The following is a 22,187-nucleotide window of genomic DNA, read 5'->3' as shown; positions in this document are numbered from 1 at the left end:
GGGGTCCTTGCCCTCAGGGATATAAATTCTTCTGGAAGGAAAACAATATTCCCAGGTAAGTAGATCCTAACACACACACACACAACAACAACAACAACAACAACAACAACAACAACAACAACAAGAAGTAATTTCAGAGTAGAGAGGTTTCATTTTATTTATTTATTTATTTTTGGTGGAGGGGATCAGTAAGGATTTCTTAGAAATTAATATTTGAATTGTGCTGTGAAAGAAGGAAGGGATTCATTTAGGAAGAGCTGAGGAGGGAATATGCCAGGTCCTACACCTGTGGAAAGCCGGGCCTTACCTCCTTCTCTTGAGCTTCAAGTGCGCATGTGGACACAAGCCAGCCAGCCAGCCAGCCAGGCTTGAACCCATCTCCTAGTCAAGGAGCAAAGTTTTGTTGAAAGTAAAATGGTATGCCATTACAAAGCAGACTGGATTGTAAGGAATTGTAAGGAAATTCAGTAAAGTAACTGAAGCAAGGAGAGACATTTATATAATTTTCAATCATAGATATGCTAATTCTATGGCTCCTAGTAGGAAGAAGTGGTTCTCAGTTGACCAGATTATTACTGACAAGATAACTAGTCAGCAATGAATTGGAGTGGTCTTGTTCACTATTGTTTCAGGAGTTTGATCTGTGGAAGTTTCCTGAAGCTATTTGGCTAAGAAGTGGTCAGAATCAGATAGATTAGGTGTGTGTTTGCTGAGGCAGATTCCAAAGTCAGAAGACCCAGGACCACTGACCCATTAGGACAGAAGCCCCCCAAGATCAGGAGACCACAAAATCACATTACATCAGCAATACATTTTTAAAGAAAGTTCATCACATACAAGTGTACAACTTCTTTATAAGCTACAAGTCTTTGAACTTATTTATTTCTTTTGAACAATGTCTTTCCAAATATTTCTCTCCAAGCCTTACTTTTTCTTTTATTAGCATTGGAACCACCCAGTATTAGAGTTTGTGCTGATTTGATTTGCAAGATTTTCCCAAATTCTTTATAGATTTCCCTAGAGCTGAATCAATCATTACTTCAATTAACAAATGCTTCTTAAGCACTTATATGCTAAGAACTGTGCTAAATCCTAGACTAAAGAGTAAGGCAAAAACAGTCCCTTCCTTTATGGATTTCACTTTCTGATGAAGAGATAATATGCAAATAGCATGTAAATGAAAATGTTACATAATAATTTTAAATAGTCAATTTAAATTAAAAAAATAATTTTGTATTCATTAACTAAAATAAGTCAATTTTAAGCGATATAAACTATTAGACAAATGGTCTATAAATAGGTACATAAAAGAAATATATAGAAAAGTTGAGATGTAATTTCAAATCAAGTGAAATTTGAGCTGAGTCTTGAAGTCAGGGAAGCTAAAGAGGTATAGGTGAAGAGGAAGCCTTCTAGGTAGGGAGCACAGCTAATGCAAAAGCACAGAGTTAGGAGATTGAGTGTCATGTATGAGGGATAGCCAGTAGGTCAGTCTAGTTGGATTAAAAAGTGCATAAAGAGGAGTAAAGTAGAAGAAGACTGAAAAGGCAGGAAGGGGTGCCACCGGGTTTTAAATGCCAAAGGCAACCAATGCTGGTTTCTAAACTGTAGTTATTTTCATCTTGGTCTTTTTATTTTAGTACACATGAATAACATTGCAATACATTATGATCAAATATTCCATGAATAATATTCTTGTAGATTTTAGATATACAGTGAAGCTCATTTTATCAATTTCTTTCCTTGCTTCTGTGTGGAATGCCTGTAAGCCATTTTCATATTTGGCTGCAACATCCTTCTTCCTTTTGTTTTGCTTATATAAAGAAAATAAAAGATTAATAGATTCAATTCTTATGGCAATATAGTCAATCATTGGTAACTGGGCAAGATTCCCAAGTCTGAAATGTCATCAGTCTATCAAAGTATGTGATTTCTCTAAAAATGTTAATTCTTAGCTTATCCTGCCTCTCTTCCTCCCAACCCAGCCCCTTATTACCACTATAGACATAGAGGGATTGAGAGCCATTTTGCAATTTTTTGTTTCATGCATTGTCATGATCAACAAAATTTCATTGCCTTGTGGCCAGTCATATGTTTCTCTATGATTAGGTAGTCTGGTCCTTGGAGAATGGATTCAGAAGTGTACTATAGGTATTGGATTAGAACTTTGTGGAGGAGAGAATAAAAATAAAAGAAAGGAGGGGGGAAAAGAAAATCAGGGGGAAAGGAATGATAGAAAGTGCCAGAAAAGATAGGAAAGGGTGAGATAAGGAGTATAGGTAGAGGAGATAGAATTGACAAGGAGAAGAACTGTCTTCTGAGATTGAGATGATGTTGAGGAAGTGTGTAATGATGTAGATGAAGAAGATTGAGACAGATGGCCCCTATCTTTTTTTTTCCAATAACATATGAGATCTTCAAGGACAACTAGATAGTGTAATGGATAGAATACTGGGCTTAGATCCAAGAAAATTTCTCTTCATGAGTTCAAACCTGGCTGTATGATCTTGGGCAAATTGCTTAAATTTGTTTGCCTCAGTTTCCTCATTCCACACTTGTATGTGATAAACTTTCTTTAAAAATGTATTGCTGATGTAATGTGATTTTGTGGTCTCCTGATCTTGGGGGGCTTCTGTCCTAATGGGTCAGTGGTCCTGGGTCTTCTGACTTTGGAATCTGCCTCAGCAAACACACACCTAATCTATCTGATTCTGACCACTTCTTAGAGAGGAAAACAGTGAACCACTTCATTATCTTTGCCAAGAAAAACCGCTAAGGGAATCGCTAAGAGTTGGACATAACTGAACAACAATAGGGTCCTCTGCTTAGAGGGAGGGAAATGATGATGCTCACATTTTGATTGGAAAGTCGACACAGATGTCTGGAATATGACCAAGATAGGAGATCAATAGCAGCTTTGGACAACCAATGATGGTTCTAACACTTTGTAGCTGGTAGGATTCCCATCTACTTACCTATCATCCATCTACCTATCCTTATGTCCATCCATGCATCCCAACTACCCTTCCCATGTACATTCTGCATTCCCATTCTTCCTCTCTATAATGCTTTAATTCATTGGTTAAATGCCTATAATGTGAAAGACATTGCTATTGGTACAATCGTAGATAAAAAACAACCAAAAATGAAATTGTCCCTGCTTTCAAGAAGCTTACATTCTCTACCAGTACTACAAATGCCAGCATTTTCTGATTCTTTGTGCTAGACAGGAAGAATGGCCAATGGCATATTGGGAGAAAAAATTTTGTCATCTGGTGACAGGTTTATATTTGATTAAAAAAACACCACCATCAAACTTTGTAATCCTGAAAGATATACAGAAATGTTATGTCTGAGAAGATAATGAACTCCCCTTCACTATGGGTCTTCAAGCAGAGCCTGGATGAATATTATCTTTTCTTTATATTCTTTGTGCTTAGCACAGTGTGTGTTACATACTAGATGATTAATATATGCTTGCTGATTATTTGTTGTTATTTGTTGGAGATGGGATGATAGGATTCTTTTTTGGGTTGGGTGAGGTGATCTCTGAGATCTTCCTTGCTAACTCTGAGAGTCTGCAGTTCTGAAGATGAGACCATCCCCTTTCTAAAAAATGAAGGGCAACTATTCTAGAATGCGAAAGGGCTTTGGAAATAGTCCATTTGAATGAGATTTTTAGGATCGATAAACTGGTCCATTGTTTGGCCTGGGACTCAATGACATCTTTAATAAGCCATCATCCAGCTTATACTCAAAGAAGGAGGGATATAGACAAAAGAGTGCTATATTTGGGTCAAAAACCTTGAGCTGCCATTCTGTCTCAATCACTCTTTACAAAGGTTACCTTGGACAGCTCCTTTCCCTTTTCTAATATCATAGTCTTTCAATGTAAGATACAGGGTTAGACTAGGTGTAAAAATTTTTTTAGTGATAATTTAAAAAAATCTTTAGTGGTGGGGAATGCAAGCATTTATTAAGCACTTGCTATATTCAGAGCCTTTATTGAGTTACAGAAGACCCCAAATCTCAGAGACTTTAGTGTCTGTCCTCATGGGCACACAGGTCTAGTAGAGGAATAGGACACAAAATTAGATAATTAGTTTAAAATAATACATGACAATTGGGTTATGGTAGCTGGCATTTTTATAGCACCTTATGTATATTAAAAATAATAACAGGATTTAGCATCTATTATGGACCAGGCACTGTATTTAAGTGCTTGATAAATATCTTTTTTGATACAGCAGTCATGAAATATAGGGCCTATTATTATCACTCTAATTTTATGGAGGAGGAAAGTAAGTTTGAGAGAGGCTTAAGTGACTTAGGGTTACCCAGGTGGTAGGTATCTGAAGTAAGATTCAGACTGAAGTCTTGTTGATTCAAGCCTAGAGCTCTATGGAGTGTGCCACCTAGAAAATCATGGAAATTGTAAACAAATTAATTTGCATTTCTCTGATCAATAAGGTTTATGGGAGGAAGTTTTTTTCCCAGGAAAAAGCTTTTTTAAATTAAAGCTTTTTATTTTAAAAACATATGCATGGATAACTTTTCAACACTGTTCCTTGCAAAATCTTGCATTCCACCCCCTCCCCTGGATGGCAAGTAATGCAATATCCGTTAAACATGTGCAATTCTTCTATACATATTTGCACAATTATCATGCTGGGCAAGAAAAATCAAATCAAAAAGGAAAAAAGTGAAAACAAAATGAAAGCAAACAACAACAAAAAGAGTGAAAATGCTATATTATGATCCACACTCAGTTCCCACAGTCCTCTCTCTGGGTGTAGATGGCTCTCCCCATCACAAGACTATTGTAACTGGTCTGAATCATCTCATTGTTGAAGAGAGCCATGTGCCTCAGAATTGATCTTCATATAATCTTCTTGTTGCCATGTGCAATGATCTCCTGGTTCTACTCACTTTATTCAGTATCAATTCATGTAAGTCTCTCCAGGCCTCTCTGAAATCATTCTGCTGGTTTTTTCTTACAGAACAATAATATTCCATAACATTCATATACCATAACTTGTTCAGCCATTCTCCAACCGATGGGCATCTATTCAGTTTCCAGTTTTTTGCCACTACAAAAAGGGTTGCCACAAATATTTTAGCCCATGTGGGTCCCTTTCCCTCCTTTATGATCTCTTTGGGATAGAAGCCCAATAGAAACACTGCTGGATCAAAAGCTGTACACAGTTTGATACCTCTTTGGGCATAGTTCCAAATTGCTCTCCAGAATGATTGAATCAATTCACAACTCCATCAACAATGTATTAGTGTCCCAGTTTTCCCACATCCCCTCCGACATTTGTCATTATCGTTTGCTGTCATCTTAGCCAATCTGAGAGGTATGCAGTGGTACCTCAGAGTTGTCTTAAGTTGAATTTCTCTGATCAACAGTGATTTAGAGCATCTTTTCAATAGTTTCAATTTCATCTGAAAATTGTCCGTTCCTTTGACCATTTATCAATTGGAGAATGGCTTGAATTCTTATACATTTTAGTCAGTCTCCTATATATTTAAGACATGAGGCCTTTATTAGAACCCTTGGATGTAAAAAAAATTTAGGAGGAAGTTTTTATTGATCAGAGAGAGAAGGAGTATGAAGACATGTGTGCATTGCCTAACCCTGACCAGACCTCTCCATCATGAGTCAGCTTGGTTCTTTATCAGGTCTGGTATTCTCCCAGTTGTCTCTAAACCTGGCAAGGACTTGGGTAGGTCTCTGCTCAAGTTAACTTCAACTCTTCTTTGTTCCTGGAACCCATATGCCTTTTTGGTTTCTCCAACTGATTGATTTATCCAGGGGCCTCAGTCTCCATTGAACAGATTCAGATTCCAGGTAAGTGACCCCTATTTTTGGTATCCAGCCAGAGCACCTTTGCTTTTGGCCCCAGTGCTCTCAAATTACAAAGAATTCTGGGTGGTCTTTGATCTTTGAACTTCAGTAGAAAGCACAGACTTTTCTTTCCTTCACAGAATTCTCTCTGAATTCCAAGAATGAAGGTTCCAGGTCTTACCTATACTTTCTATCTCCCCTAGGGAGGATCACAGGGTGCTCCACACAGTAGGCATGTAATTAAGGTAGCTGAGTTAAATTAAACTTTTAAAAAAAATTTAGATATTCAGTTCCAAATTCTTTCCTTCCCATTGAGAAGGTGAGAAATATCATACTTTTATGCATATGAAGAAAATTAGATTTTAAATGTGGATAGAAATGCAACAATTTGGACCTGGGATCTATTCCAGTCTTAGGGAATGGCATTAGCAAAAGTGATGAGAAAGGAAAGTGAGCTTGGCTCCAGATGTTGAGGGGTCTGAATGTCAGACAAAGTTCTATCTTTATAGACAATAGAGTTTTGATCAGAAAACTGATCTGATCCTATCTTTGTATATAGAATGAGATTCTGGCAGCTGGTGCTGGCTGGGTTGAGAAGAGAGGCAAGAATACTTTCAGGAGGCTAGGGCAGGCAAGTGCTAGCAAGAGGACCATCCTAGAGTGATGGCTGCAGCAGCAGAGAGAAGGGGCTGGAGGAGGGACATCAAGGGTATGTAAGAGAAGAACTGATCTTCACACTTTCACAGATCTCTCTTTTTCTCAGCATAAATGTTTTCCATATTCCAGCTGTAGGATCCCAAAGTTCTGAGCTAACAAAAGTAATTAGGATAGCTCCAGGAGGCTGATATCTCATTGGCTTGTTATGTCTCCAACTAGAGGTCACTCATTCACTCACTCAACAATTTTTTATTAATCATCTTCTCTATGCCAGGTCCTGTGCTTGGCTCTACATATATGAAATCAAAAATAAAACTCTTATTCCCCAGTGAGTTTCCACTCTAACAGAAAAGACACCATTTTTATTTATGTCTATCTATATATGAGAAATTGAGGGGTGGAGAAAGGAAAAGGGGAGCCAGGAAAGTAATCATATAGAAAGTCATGCTTGCACTGATTCTTTTTTTTTTTTTTTGCTGAGGAAATTGGAGTTAAGTGACTTGCCCAGGGTCACATAGCTAAGAAGTGTTCAAAGTGTCTGAGGCCAGATTTGAACTCAGGTCCTCCTAACTTCAGGGCTGCTGCTCTACCCACTGGCTTGCACTGATTCTTGAAGGAATACATAGATTTTTCTTTTAAAGAATCAAATAGCATTTAATTTTTCCAAGTACAAGCAAAGAAAGTTTTCATCATTTACTTTTGTAAAACCTTGTGTTTCAATTTTTTCTCCTTCTCTTCTTCCCTCCCCAAGACAGCAAGCAATCCAATACAGGTTAAACAGTGCAATTCTTCTAAACATATTTCTATATTCATCATGCTGGAACATATAGGTTTTTTAAAAGTTTATTTATTTATTTTAATACACCTTGCTTTATGAATCATGTTGGGAGAGAAAAATCAGAACAAAAGGGGAAAACCATGGGAGAGAAAACAAAATAGAAAAAAAGCGAATATAGCATGTACTGAGTTACATTCAGTCTCTTTAGTCTTTTTCTGGATGCAGATGGCATTTTCTGTCTAAAGTCTATTGGGATTGCTTTGGATCACTGAAAAGAATCAAGTCTTTCATAGCTGATCGTTGCATATACTTGCTGTTATTATGTGCAATGTATGTAAAAAACTAGGACAGGCAGTGCTAGCAAGAGGGCATCCTAGAGTGGTGGCTGTAGCAGCAGAGAGAAGGGGATTGCTCTTTTTGTTTCGTTCAGTATCAGTTAAAATCTTTCCAAGCCTTTCTAAAATCAGTTTGTTCCTCATGTTTTACAGCATAATAATATTCCATTACTTTCATACACCATAGCCTATTCAGTCATTCCCCAATTGATGGGCATCCACTCACTTTCCAATTCTTTGCTACAACAACAACAAAAAATACACATTTTTGGTACATGTGGGTCCTTTTCCCTCCTTTATGATTTTCTTGGTTTACAGTAATGACACTGCTAGATCAAAAGTTATGCAGTTTGATAGCTCTTTGGGAATAGTTCCAGATTACTCTCCAGAATGTCTGGATGTATTCACAATTCCACCAACAATGTATCAGTGTCCCAGTTTTCCCCACATCCCCTCCAACATTTATCAAATAATACCTTTTCCTGTCATTTTAGCCAATCTGAGAGGTGTGAGGTGGTACTGGAACACATAGATCTTAAAAGAACCAAAGATAATATGTAAAGGAAACATACTTAGGAAATGCTGGACAAGTAGCTTTCTCCAAAGATTCTATTTCTTAATAACTCACTATAATGAAAGAGTCTTACTTAAAGAGTTACTTATATCCTTGCTCTCTCATCTCTTGACTTCATTCCTTGGCTGCTGATTTTCCCAGGAACCATATGAGTGATTCTCTTCTCTCTCTAAGAGGCATTGCTGCTCATCAGACTCCCCTTTTCTGGATGGAAGGTCACCACCCGCAAACTCTGAAATTTAGGACAACTTGTGATGTCTCACAAGCCTGGAACTTCCTTTCTCCTAGCTTTCTCCTAACTAGGTTAGGTTCTGGTATTCACTATTGAGAAAATCCTTCTCCTATAACTAGAGACCAGGAGGTTCAGGAATGACAATGTCCATGAATTATTCCTGGCCACCTGAGGCTCTCTGGGACACTTCACCACTCTTTTGTCTTCTGGGCGAGTAAGTTAACTCTTAGGTCTCTGATTTTTGATCTGTGTCCAGGAAGGGGAGAGAAAGACAAAAGGTGATCATGATCCTGAAACTCTGATCAGGTTATCCAGGCAAGCATATGCAACTGCAAAAATTACTCCCTCTGGTTCCTACCTGCTACACTCTTGCTAATTATCTTGAAAAAAGAAGAGTAAAGGTGACCAAGCAAGCCAGGTCTTCTGGTCCACTTTCATTGGCTAGCACAAATGGTAATCCCTCCACTCTTTTTTTTTTTTTTTAATTTAATAGCCTTTTATTTACAGAATATATACATGGGTAACTTTACAGCATTAACAATTGCCAAACCTCTTGTTCCAATTTTTCACCTCTTACCCCCCCCACCCCCTTCCCTAAATGGCAGGATGACCAGTAGATGTTAAATATATTAAAATATAACTTAGATACACAATAAGTATACATGACCAAAACATTATTTTGCTGTACAAAAAGAATCAGACTCTGAATTATTGTACAATTAGCTTGTGAAGGAAATAAAAAATGCAGGTGTGCATAAATATAGGGATTGGGAATTCAATGTAATGGTTTTTAGTCATCTCCCAGAGTTCTTTTTCTGGGTATAGCTAGTTCAGTTCATTACTGCTCCATTAGAAATGATTTGGTTGATCTCGTTGCTGAGGATGGCCTGATCCATCAGAACTAATCCCTCCACTCTTGACATAGTCTACCTTCCTGCGTCTATTGTTCAATCATTGTCATGTCTGACTCTTCATGACCTTGTGGACATCCATGTGTACATCAATGTTGTGCATGAGGTTTTCTTTGCAAAGGTTCTAGAGCTGTTTGCTATTTTCTATTCCAGGGGATTAAGGTGAACAGAAGTTAAGTGACTTGCCAAGCTTTACACAGCTAGTGTCTGGTTTAGATTGGAATTCAGGTCTTCCTGACTCCAGGCCCAGGGTTCTATTCATTGAGCCATCTTGCTGTCTCCTCTTTAGTCTAAGCCAAACCTTTATACTACAGAGCAGCATCAGTCATTGAAACTTGCCTCTAAGGCAGATTCAAGGGACAACTCCAAAATCACCAATTCATTTTGGGGCAGCCCCACACACTGAAATTTAACCAACAACCAAGTCTTGTTCTCTTGCCAAATTTCATTGGGCATGCCTATTCCCTTGGTGAAAAAAAACCATTTAAAGGCTCCCCCAAAAGACTATCAAATTGATTTCTGAATTTTCCCAGTTTCCTAATTCCTAAATGTCTTTTAAATGCTTCCCTACCTCATCTACCAAATGTAACTGGGTATGCCTTTGGGAACATTATCCCCACTTCTAGATAGCTTTCTGAAAGTTCCAGCATCAGGATGCTCACCCACTGCCACAGGCCCCTTCTTCATCCACCCTCTGTAGGGAGATTTTGAGACACTTCCAAAATCAAACTAGCAGCCTTTTGTAAGGGTGCCGAACTCCTACAATTAGGTGGATCCTGAGCTCCCTCTAACACATATATCCACAAAGTCAACACACTAACACAGTTTTGTAAAATCTCTTTAGCTTCATGTTTGCCTTGGTGCTTGCAAAACCCACAATCAACAATTAGGAAAGAGATGTAAAAATAAGTGAGTAAATGGTCAACTAACAAGAAGAGAAAACAGACAAAATAAGAGAGAAAAAAACCCAAGTTTTCCTTTCAAAGGGAAAGGAGTAAGCCTTTAATAGATAATATTTAGTAATAAATAAATTTATTCTGTATAATTATATAACATATTATAGAAATGATATAATATACAACATATATATGAATATATTATATGATAAATAAATAAATAAAATAAATAAATATGTATTTATTTAATTATCTATTAATATTTATATATTTAGACTATATTCCTGGCACTGTGCTAAGTGCTGGGGATGCAAAAAGAGTCAAAAGACAATCTCTGCCCTCAAGGAATTTCCAGTCTGATGGTGGAAGATCACATGTAAACAACTATATATAAATTATAGACAGGATAAATAGGAAAGAATCAACTCTCTCTCAGTCTCAGTTTTCTTATCTGTAAAGTGGGGTAATAATAAGAGTCTACTTCCCAGGGTTCTGAGGCTCAATTGAGATTATGCTAGTTATTATTGTGAGGGATGTAGAAGACCCTTACCCAAAATGATTACTCAAAGATCATCCAGTAGAAATCAGAAAAGTCGTTTATTCAAACCTCCAGAGGATGAGCTATCCCATCACGAGATAAGAAAGAGAAAGCTAGTGGTAGGAGAGCTAAAGAAGTAGTAAAGATACATAGCTTTTATACAACAGATTACATCACAAGTAAGAGAGCATTGAGAAGGGGAGAAGGAGGCATCTAATTGGTAGTTGCTATTTGGTGAAATTGGAATGGAGGATTTCTGTTTTCCCGAAATCATCTGATTTCTAGGAAACAGAAAATCAGGCCTTCAGGCTTAATCAAGCACAGTGGTTCAGCTAATAGACTAAATATTAATAAATGTCAAATACTAATAAATGTCATCAGCTCAGGTTAAGCAAATATGTTTATAGCTGGCCAAGGCTCAAATAAATATGAGCCTGCACATATTATACAGGTCATAGTGGAAACACAGAAATAATGAAAATAAAATACAGAAAAAGAATTCATACATTCCTGTAATATCTCTCTATTCACACATTATTATTAAATATATTAATTTACCAATTCAATCAACAATTTGATCAATCCAAGAGATCTTGAGTTTTGATTATATACAAGACTTAGTACTGGGGGCTAAGGCAGAAGCAGAAAGCACATAGAACTAGGAGGACTGTCATTTCCCCTGTTTGCTTTCACAGTGACTGAGGGCTGAAATCTGCTGAGATCACAACAAATGCCACAGATCGCCTCACTCACTGGACACATTGGAGCCTCTCCTTTCACCTATGGCTGTTTCTTTTGCAGTTTCAGAAGAAAGAAGAATTAAAGCTGATGGTATCCTGGGCACGGAAATTCCCTTGTGCCTTCCCCCGATGGTTCACTGGGTTTATGGCCACTCTCCAAATCTATGACCCTGACTACATGAAAGTTGTTCTGGGCAGATCAGGTGAGAGGAGCACCCCTATATGTCCTTTTCTCATTTCCTTCCCCCCAGGACCCTTTTCAAAAATTCCACCTCAGTTCTCTGACAGGTGTCCTGTCCTTACCCATTCCCCATATTTTCTGCTCAATTCCTACCATCCCAAACCCTCCCATTTTCTTCCCTTATAGGATCCTCCCCAATCTCATGGGTAATTGCTCCAAGGTGTGTCCCCACCTGCCCCTGGGGAGAATCTCCAAAGGAAGGGGAGTTTGGGAAAGGCTGCCTTTCAGATCATGTATATTCCCTTTTTTGTGTTTCAGATCCAAAATCTAATTTAATCTACAGATTCTTCATCCCCTGGATTGGTATGTTCAAGTCCCCAAGATTTTGGGGGCCCCATTTACTCCTTGTGCTCTGTCAAGTCCTTGTTTTTCCCCTATATTACCTTCAACCCACCAGTCACCACATTGTTCTGGCCACTCATTAATTTTGTTTCTTGGCTAGGCACTTCTGGTTAGGTGATTTGCCCAGAGTCACACAGGTAGGAAGTGTTAAGTATTTGAAGTCAGATTTGAACTCAGGTCCTCCTGAATCTAGGGCCAGGGCTTTACCCACTGTACCATCAAGCTGCCCCATCTCCTTCACTCTTGTTAGACTGTAGACCCATTCTGCTAACCAGCCTCCCTACCTGCTGCTTGTTCTCCCTCCAACCCTGCCTCTCCTTGCTCAGAAGCCTTCATTGGTTTTTCACTATGATGTGGGAAAATCCAGTGAGATCATATCAGTAAAGCTCTTGGTAGGTACTTGACCAATGCTTCTTTCTTTCTTTCTCCTCTCCTTAGTTAAGAGTAAAGTCCACAGTACGTAGACCTCCCATAGAATCCAGCCACAACATCCTTTCTAGCCTCATACGGTCCTCCCTTCCCCCTCACATACATTGCTATGCCCGCCAAATGACACCTTTCATTATCCCTTGCACACAACCTGGGCTTTCTATTCAAAACACTTTTATTCATCCTTTGCCTGAAATACCATTGCTTTTCCTCATATTTCCCTCCCACAATCCCATGTTTCTGGTTGTAAAAATGTACAAGGCACAATTCTTTTATTTATTGATTCATTTATTCTACAAATATTGCATGCACTCCCACATTGTTCTGTTTTGGGGTGTGTGTGTGTGTGTGTGTGTGTGTGTGTGTGTGTGTTGAAGGGGAGATATAGACATACTCATGGTCTCTGTCACAACAGAAAAATCACAGTTTCTTAGAAAAGGTATGGGCTGTACCCATGATGCATGTCAAGCAGGATGTAAGAAGAGCTGAAGGACAGTGTTTGGGGGGTACAGAGGAGGGAGGAATGCCTGCCAGGTAAGAAGAATTTCTCCCCGGGGGAAGGTAACATGATACCTGCCCCTTGAAGGGTAGGATTTAATGGAGAAGGGAAGAAGGCATTCTAAGGGTAAAGAACAATGTCAGTGACTGGCCAGTGGTAGGGATGTATTCAAGTTTCTCCTTGGAGAGTCCTCCCATGCATTCTCTTTTCTCAGACCACGGGCCACCTGGACCCTTGGGGCTCTCATCATGCCTCATCTTTGACCCTTTGTCTGTATTTCCTGGGCTCAGGGAGAGGGCTCCTGATCTTGAATGGGCCAACCTGGTTCCAGCATCGGCGGCTGCTGACGCCTGCCTTCCATTATGACATCCTGAAGTCCTATGTGGTACTAATGGCTGAGTCTGTCCGAGTGATGCTGGTGAGTCTCCCGTAAGAGTGCCCACATAAACAGGTGGACATATAGACCCTCACGGGCCAATGCACACTGACATCAACTAACAATGCCCTTTCCTTCATAAAATCCTGAGGTGGAAGGGACTTGGGAGGCTAGCTAGAGTGCCCCTCATACCTAGAGATGAAGCCCCACTACAATATCCAACAAGAGGCTGCCCAGCCTCTACTTGCAGACTTCCAGTGAGGGGGTGTTTGTTAGTATAACCCTTTGGGCAGTCATGGTATACCCTCAGGAAGTCCCCGTCTAACACACATTGTGGCAGGGGAGCAGGGTTTGGGAGGAGGCCATCCACTCTCCCTTCTTCCTCCAATGATGTTTCTCATGGTTTCTTGAGCTTCTTTGGACCCCATGGTACTTACTGTTCATGGACTGTCCCCAGTCCTGGAGGAGGAGGATGGGAGCCAGAAAGGCAAATGGCAGCCAGTGTCCAAAGCCTCAGTCATAGATGTTGACTCAGGGGTAGGTACTCTGTGTGAGCCCTGAGCCGAAGAAGGGAAATGGAATTCAGTCATGGTGAGAGAGTGGAAATGGTTACTAAGGCAAGTAGGGAGGTCCACACCATTTCCCAAAGGGATATTTTATGTCCAAGGAAGGACTGTGGGAGCTGAGGTAGACGGTAGAAAGCAAAGAGCACCATCAAGACCGTGGAAATGATGATGAAAAGAAGCAGGGGACAGTATCGACTGTGACCCCTGTGAAGTGAGAGCAGAACATTTAAGCATGAAAGCTGAGTGGGGAATGGAGCCTGACATATGTATGTAGACCTAAGGCCAGACCCAGACCAGGTCAGCTGTGGGTATTCATGGCAGGAGAGGGATTCTGTTGGCCCTCCTCTCTGCTTCCAATCTAAGGAAGAAGTTAGTATTGAATCAAGAAGACCCTGTCATAATAGCCAAAAGCTACTTCTCCAATATAATCACATGGCTTTGGGGGCTTGATTTTCTGAAAATCTGTTGTTTTGACTCTTTAGTTAAGGAGTCTTTGGTAAGCATAGCATCCTGCTCAGGCTACTCATCCAACTTACATTTGTATTGCTAGACTGAGACTCCAGTGGGCTGCTCACTCCTCCTCCTCAGGGTTCTGAAGGGGTTAGATTTATTTTTTTAATTAATTTTATTATAGCTTTTTATTTACAAGTTATTTGCATGGGTAATTTTACAGCATGGACAATTGCCAAACCTTTTGTTCCAATTTTTCCCCTCCTTTCCCCCATCCCCTTCCCCAGATGGCAGGTTGACCAATACATGTTAAATATGTTAAAGTATAAATTAAATACAATATAAGTATACATGACCAAACCATTATTTTGCTGTACAAAAAGAGTTGGACTTTGAAATAGTGTACAATTAGCCTGTGAGGGAAATCCAAAATGCAGGTGGACAAAAATAGAGGGATTGGAAATCTATGTAGTGGTTCATAGTCATCTCCCAGAGTTCTTTTGCTGGGTGTAGCTGGTTCAGTTCATTACTGCTCATTAAAAATGAGATGATATAGTTAATCTCATTGTTGAAGAGGGCCACGTCCATCAGAATTGTTTATCATATAGTATTGTTGTTGATCTCCTGGTCCTGCTCATTTCACTCAGCAAGGGGTTAGATTTCTGGTACTGTTGCTCATGAACCCCCACTAGTGTGCTTTCCATTAATTATCAGGCAGATTTATTTGGCTTTTAGCAAAGACATTTACTAAGACATTAACAAGAATAGAAGTTACCAAAAACATTCTCCTCCCTAGTCTGGGGCACATTCTTCCATGAATATACGTAGCACCCATGGAGAGAGTGGGCACAATCTTAAAACACAAAAGTAGTGAAGCGTACACGCAAAGGGCATATGTAACAAAGGGGCAACTCACAACTCTTGATTGCAATTAGTCCTTTGCTCCTTTCAGAGAGGTTTTCTCCTGGCTTTTGAGGTCTTTGAGGGTTAGTATCTTATAGAGTCCAAAGCCAACACTTCTCTCCATCAAGTAGCCTCATGTTCCCTGATGCCGTCTTTCTTCAGTGACAAGTGCGTCTGGTACAATGAGGTTTTTTTGTGCTCCAGTCTCTTTGATTCCAGCCAGATGCCCTTACTGACTGCTACTGGTTTAGTCTCTCCAATGACATGGTCAATGGGTAGAGTAAGAAAAAAAATTCTCAACTTTTTCTACCACCATCATTACCATCATCTCCTCTCCTCACCTATTGCACTATTTCACTCCCTTCTCCCACTATTCCACATAGCTAGAAGGTAAATGGATATCAGCAAAGATTGTGATAGTGCCAAATATTGACTGTTCTGTAGGTAGGCTCCTAATAATACTTACCCTTGAACCAACTAATCAACAATCACTTATGAAATTCTGAGTATGTTTTAGGCATTGGCAAACAAAAGCAAAAACAAAAATAGCCCCTGCATTAAAGAGATTTATGTTCTTTTGACATGATAAAACATATGAAATGTTAAGGAAATAAACACTAAAGTCAAAATAAACAGAGTGATTTCAGGAACATTCAAGGCCTCTTGAAGGAGGTGACACCATAGGGGATCCTTAAAGGGACCTAGAGTTTCAGGAGGTTGACATGAGGAGAGGGATAATTTCATGCATGAGGGACCATATGTTCAAAGGTATAAGGGCAAGAGATAGAATATCATGTTCCATAAAGAGCAAGTTTGGCTAGGCTGAGAAACATGAGAATTATGAGTGATTTGTTTGGAAAGATAAGCTGGGGTAAGATTGTGAAAAATTTTAAATGCCAAATAGAAGAGTTTGTATTTCTCCTCCTTCTCCCCCATTTTCCCCCTCTTCTTACTCTTCCTCTTCTTCATCTCCTTCCTCTTCCTCCCCCTCTTCTTCCTCTTCTCCTCTCTTCTTCCTCTTTCTTGTTTTCTTTGTTCTTGTTCTTCTTGTACTTATTCTTGTTCTTGTTCTTCTTGTTCTTGTTTTTCTTGTTCTCCTTCTCCTCCCCCTTCTCTTCCTCTTCCTCCTCCTCCTCCTCCTCCTCTTCCTCCTCTTCCTCCTTCAACTGAAAGGAGAAGGCTTGGTACAGCTTCTGGGTGTAACAATTCAGAAGTGACTAGGAAAGAGTAAGAATATTGTCACGTAGCAGGGTGGGCCCCGGTGACATGGGAGAACCTTGCTGGGTAGTGTGCCCCATCAGCACAGTGACCTATACAGAAATCTCTAGCTCTTCAAGACTGAGCCCATCAAAACACATGTACACAAGTGCATGTATGTGTGTGTGTGTGTGTGTGTGTGTGACTTCAGGTAACTTCTTCTACTCTGTGTCAATTGTGAACTGGTAAAATCAATAAATTACTGCATAAAATCACTGAAAGGAAAGTATCCCCTGAAAATTCACAATTCACTTCAAGAGATATGCCTCCTGGCATATCCTGTGAGCACTTCTTTCCACAACCTGAAAGACCAGGTCAGTTTTCGGACATAGGTCTAAATGAATTAACTTGATTAAAAAGCTATTTACTGGAAATTAGTATGGCAGAAACTAGGCATTGACCCACACTTAACACCGTACACCAAGATAAGGTCAAAATGGGTTCATGATCTAGGCATAAGAATGAGATTATAAGTAAGTTGGAAGAGCATAGGATAGTTTACCTCTCAGACCTGTGGAAGAGGAAGGAATTTATGACCAAAGAAGAACTAGAGATCATTATTGACTACAAAATAGAAAATTTTGATTATATCGAATTGAAAAGTTTTTGTACAAACAAAACTAATGCAGGCAAGATTAGAAGGGAAACAATAAACTGGGAAAGCATTTTTACAGTCAAAGGTTCTGATAAAGGACTCATTTCCAAATATATATAGAGAATTGACTCTAATTTATAAGAAATCAAGCCATTCTCCAATTGATAAATGGTCAAAGGATATGAACAGACAATTTTCAGATGATGAAATTGAAACTATTACCACTCATATGAAAGAGTGTTCCAAATCACTATTGATCAGAAAATTGCAAATTAAGACAACTCTGAGATACAACTACACACCTGTCAGATTGGCTAGAATGACAGGAAAAGATAATGCAGAATGTTGGAAGGGATGTGGGAAAACAGGGACACTGATACATTGTTGGTGGAATTGTGAACACATCCAGCCATTCTGGAGAGCAATTTGGAACTATGCCCAAAAAGTTATCAAACTGTGCATACCCTTTGATTCAGCAGTGTTTCTACTGAGCTTATACTCTAAAGAGATACTAAAGAAGGGAAAGGGCCCTGTATGTGACAAAATGTTTGTGGCAGCCCTGTTTGTAGTGGCTAGAAAATGGAAAATGAAGGGATGCCCATCAATTGGAGAATGGTTGGGTAAATTGTGGCATATGAATGTTATGGAATATTATTGTTCGGTAAGAAATGACCAGCAGGATGAATACAGAGAGGACTGACGAAACTTATATGAACTGATACTGAGTGAAATGAGCAGAACCAGGAGATCATTATATATCTCAACAATGATACTGTATGAGGATGTATTCTGATGGAAGTGGATTTCTTCAACAAAGACAAGATCTAACTTAGTTTCAGTTGATCAAGGATGGACAGAAGCAGCTACACCCAAAGAAAGAACACTAGGAAATGAATGTAAACTGTTTGAATTTTTGTTTTTCCTCCCGGGTTATTTATACCTTCTGAATCCAATTCTCCCTGAGCAACAAGAGAACTGTTTGGTTCTGCACACATAAAATGAATCCAAGATCTACTGTAACCTATTTAACATGTATAGGACTACTTGCCATCTGGGGGAGGGGGTGGAGGTAGGGAGGGGAAAAATCGGAACAGAAGTGAGTGCAAGGGATAATGTTGTAAAAAATTACCCTGGCATGGGTTCTGTCAATAAAAAGTTATTTAAAAAAAAGGTACTTAATGTCAAAGAAATAGCAATGTCAGAATTTAAGCAGCTTTGTCAATTATATAATGAAACAGTCTAAAAAAAAAGCTATTTACTAAATGAGTAATCTGTACAAGGCCCAGAGATAGCTCCTCTCTAAGAATTTATACTCTAGAGGCCAAATTAACAAACATCTTTGATTCAAAGGAGATCAGGGAATTCTGCTACCTGTTATTCTCAGGATGGTGTGATAGCGTTCCTTCCTGGATATCTGCAAGTAGACTGAATAATTAAGCCTTGATCTGGTGATGCTTGAAGCAGATGCTTCTCTAGCTCTTCCCAGCTCTGACATCCCCTGTTCTAAGCTCCCTCCCAGCTCTGACACCCCCTGTTCTAAGCTCCCTCCCAGCCCTAACATCCCATTCTAAGCTCCCTCTCAGTCTTGACATTCCCTGTTCTAAGCTCCCTCCCAGCCCTAACTTCCCATTCTAAACCCCCTCCCAACCCTGACATCCCCTGTTCTAAGCTCCCTCCCAGCCTTAACATCCCATTCTAAGATCCCTCTCAGCTCTGACAGTCTCTGTTCTAAGGCCCCTCTCAGTTCTTATGTTTTTTATTCTAAGATTGTCCTTCCCCTCTTACATCAGCTGTGAGAGTCTGGGGCTTTGTCTCTGATCAAATGCAAAAAATCTAGACAACGGATTGTGGGGAACTTAAGGAAGGGATGATCCTTTTCTTCTATGGGGATGAAGGGTTTTCTAGGAGTGTGTGTGACAACTGAGCTGCTCTTGGAAGGAAGCAAGAGGCTTGGGAAGGTGGGGGGAGTAGAATACATTCCAGGCCTAGTGGATGGTGTCAGCAACCTTGGGAGAAGGTGGGAGAGGTGGAGTATGGGATATCCATTTTGCCAAGGATGGAGAACATGGGAAAGGGAATGATTTGGCTGCAGCTGGGGAGCCATGCATGCTGAGAGCTGCCTTCTTCTGCTGCAGAATAAATGGGAAAAGCTCATCAGCCAAGGCTCGAGCCTGGAGGTCTTTGAGCATGTCAGCCTGATGACCCTGGACACCATCATGAAATGTGCCTTTAGCCAAAAGAGCAACTGCCAGACGGAGAGGTCAGTGATGGCCAGATTGGCCACGCTCCCCAGGCAGCCCAAGTGCTACTGTTGGTCTGGTCCCTGTTTTCCCTTCCTTTAAACTCCATCTTTCTCATTACCTCCTACAGGAAGCCTAGCCTGTTGTATCTCCCTTACTGCCAGTGACCAGTGCTGCCCCTCTCTCCAAGTCACCTCCCAGAAATAATTGGTCTAGGTTCAATTTTCTTTGTCTAGGCTCTCTCCCTAATTTCCCCTGCTCCTCAAGGACAAAGATGGGTTCATTTTTGTTACCTTTATACATATCCCCAGTACCTGGCATGTCATACACATTGGATAAATGCCTCAATTCTAGAGGCATTGAATTTCATCCCTGTACAGTAAGGAGACTGGGGGACAATGGCTGGACCTCCTTACAACCAGTAAGATCTGGGATCAAGCCCAGTCTCCAACATGAAATGATCTAGGTCTGACTCTTGCAAATCACCTCACCTCTTAATGCTCCAGCCTGTTCAAATTTTAGTCAAAATGCTGACTGGCATCGGGAAAGGACTTTTCACACCAGTAAGTTCCCTATGCCAATGAAATGATAATAGCACGAATGGCTAGCATTTACATGACACTTTTAGATGTGTAAAGACTTTTATATTTTACCGGATTTTATTGTCACAAGCCCAGTCTCTGTCCCTGCCCTTCCTGCCCCACAAAGTGCTCCTTCCCAGCTCTGGCTGGTCTGGGCCCTTCACCCACCCAGTGCCATTTTTCCCTACAGGAATGCCGACTACTATATCCAGGCTGTGTGGGAACAGTCAGCCTTGATATTTGCTCGCCTTCGGTTTGCCCTCTATCACAATGATTTCATCTACTGGTTGACTCCCCAGGGCTACCAGGCTCGCCAGGCTGCTCGCCGGGCCCATGAACACACAGGTACTGGTTGCCCTTGTCTGCTGTCTGAGGGCAAAAGTAATTTAAGACACCAACCACTGAAGAACCCCCAAAGAAGACCCTGGAAGGTCCTCATCTAGCTTTTGTCTGATGGGGATGTCATGGACTCCCAGGCTGGCCTATTGCGTATCATGTGGTGTTATCATGTCCAGTTCTAGATTCTAGGTCAGATCTACACCACAGCCCTTCTGACAGTTGGAACCAGGGATCCTATCCTTGCTGAGTCTTCTTTCCTCCAGGATGACTATCTGAAAACAGCTGATCTTCTCATGAGCCATTCAACTCTGAATCCCAATTGGGAGGTCCTAGTCTTCTCCAACTTCCCCACTGGGCCCAGTCCCTAGTAGTCCCAAGAAAAGATTTTTGGAAGGCAGAGTGACAGAAATGAGGCTTGGCTCATCTCCCAGAGTATGACCTTTGTTTCTCTCAAAGGGAAGGCTCTATTCAAACAGTCCTGTCCACTGGGAAACTGGTTTTGGATGAACAGCAAGAAATCCTTGCTAATAACTAAATCATGGCAATGTGTCAAGTCTGTTAGGGTGTGTATTTGTGTCTTTGATGGGTCTTGGCTCTAAGATCCTATCATTCCACTTGTAAAACCACAATACCTGGTGGTGCTTAATTAAAACTTTTTTTTCATTGATTCATTGATGGATACATACAGGGTCCCATAATTGTGTAATTCATAGCTCAAGCCAATGGCATAAGACACCTCGTTGGTGGGGACTGATTGGCTGGTGCTCTGATTCTGCCTGAGGGCAAGAGTTTGAGAAAACAGATGCTCCCTCTTCCAGCTCCCAGGTTAAAGGGAGAAGACGCTTACTTCCAGATTCTCTTTGGGGATCTCTCCACCAATGAAGAGAGACTCATGCAACTGAATTAAGACCCCAGTTACATTTGTACACTCTCATATACACACCTTTATGAATACATAGACACATGCTCATACACTTAGACATGCTCAATTCTTATTCACTAATAAAAAGCAAGCATTTTAGGATAAAGCTTCTTAAACTGTGGGTGACAACCCCATATGGGGTCCCATAAATGAATATGAAAATTGCAAAAAAAAATTGGCAACAGTAAATAATCTCTGAACACAATGACCAAAAATTAGCTTGAAATCAAATGTGTGATGAATCTGAGGTGTTTCTGGTAGCATATTACATCATGGGACTTCCCTGCAGTCTTGGTTCTGAATACAGAGAGATTGTGCACACTTTGTCCTGTGCATGCACGACTGCTGACAGAAATACGTCAGTTCAAATTCAAGATAGAATCACATTAAAATTTCTCAAGCAAAAAGTGGTCTTGAGGGCAAAAGTTTAAGAAAGTCTGTGCTAAGTTAAACTTTTCCAAATTTCTTTATCTGCTAATTAGGGATTGATATGTTTACCAGATTGTATTATTAATGAAAAAAAAAACAAGCATTTATTAAACACCTGCTGTATGCAAAGCACAATTCAAAATCTCTGAGGATAAAAGGAAAACAAATATTCTTTGAAATTCAATTTAAGAATTTCAAGAACTTCAATTATTGAGTTCCTATGATGTACTAGGTACTAAGGATATGTATAAATAAGGAATTATGTACATACATGATATGTACAGGGTAAATGGGAAGTTTTTAAGGGACAGGTCAATTCTCTGAGAGCCTCCATAGCTGTGAATCATAGCATCTGAAGGAGTTGCAAGACAGCCTTTGCTGACACAGGTGTTGCAGACTGGGAATGAGGTAAATTGGAGAGAGAGGGAAGAGGAGGAGGTCAGATAACACAACGGCCTCTCAGTCAGAGAGGTCAAAGAGCAGCAATTGCCTCTCAGTCTCCTTGTATC

General features: G+C 40.1%; 1 protein-coding gene across 1 annotated transcript in view; it reads left to right on the top strand.

Moving 5' to 3' along the window:
- The window catches only part of LOC100924239 (cytochrome P450 4A6-like), a 41,615-nt gene that overhangs the window by 10,906 nt on the left and 8,522 nt on the right, over window positions 1-22,187 (top strand). Inside the window, exons 2-6 of the mRNA XM_031969171.1 lie at window positions 11,571-11,712; window positions 12,009-12,053; window positions 13,311-13,438; window positions 19,303-19,427; window positions 20,179-20,333. Of these exons, the coding sequence (XP_031825031.1) occupies window positions 11,571-11,712; window positions 12,009-12,053; window positions 13,311-13,438; window positions 19,303-19,427; window positions 20,179-20,333 (595 nt within the window). The remainder of the gene's footprint in view (window positions 1-11,570; window positions 11,713-12,008; window positions 12,054-13,310; window positions 13,439-19,302; window positions 19,428-20,178; window positions 20,334-22,187) is intronic.

Source organism: Sarcophilus harrisii, chromosome 4 (assembly GCF_902635505.1).
Source record: "Sarcophilus harrisii chromosome 4, mSarHar1.11, whole genome shotgun sequence".
NCBI lineage: Eukaryota > Metazoa > Chordata > Mammalia > Dasyuromorphia > Dasyuridae > Sarcophilus > Sarcophilus harrisii.
This window is presented reverse-complemented; position numbering and strand designations above follow the sequence as displayed.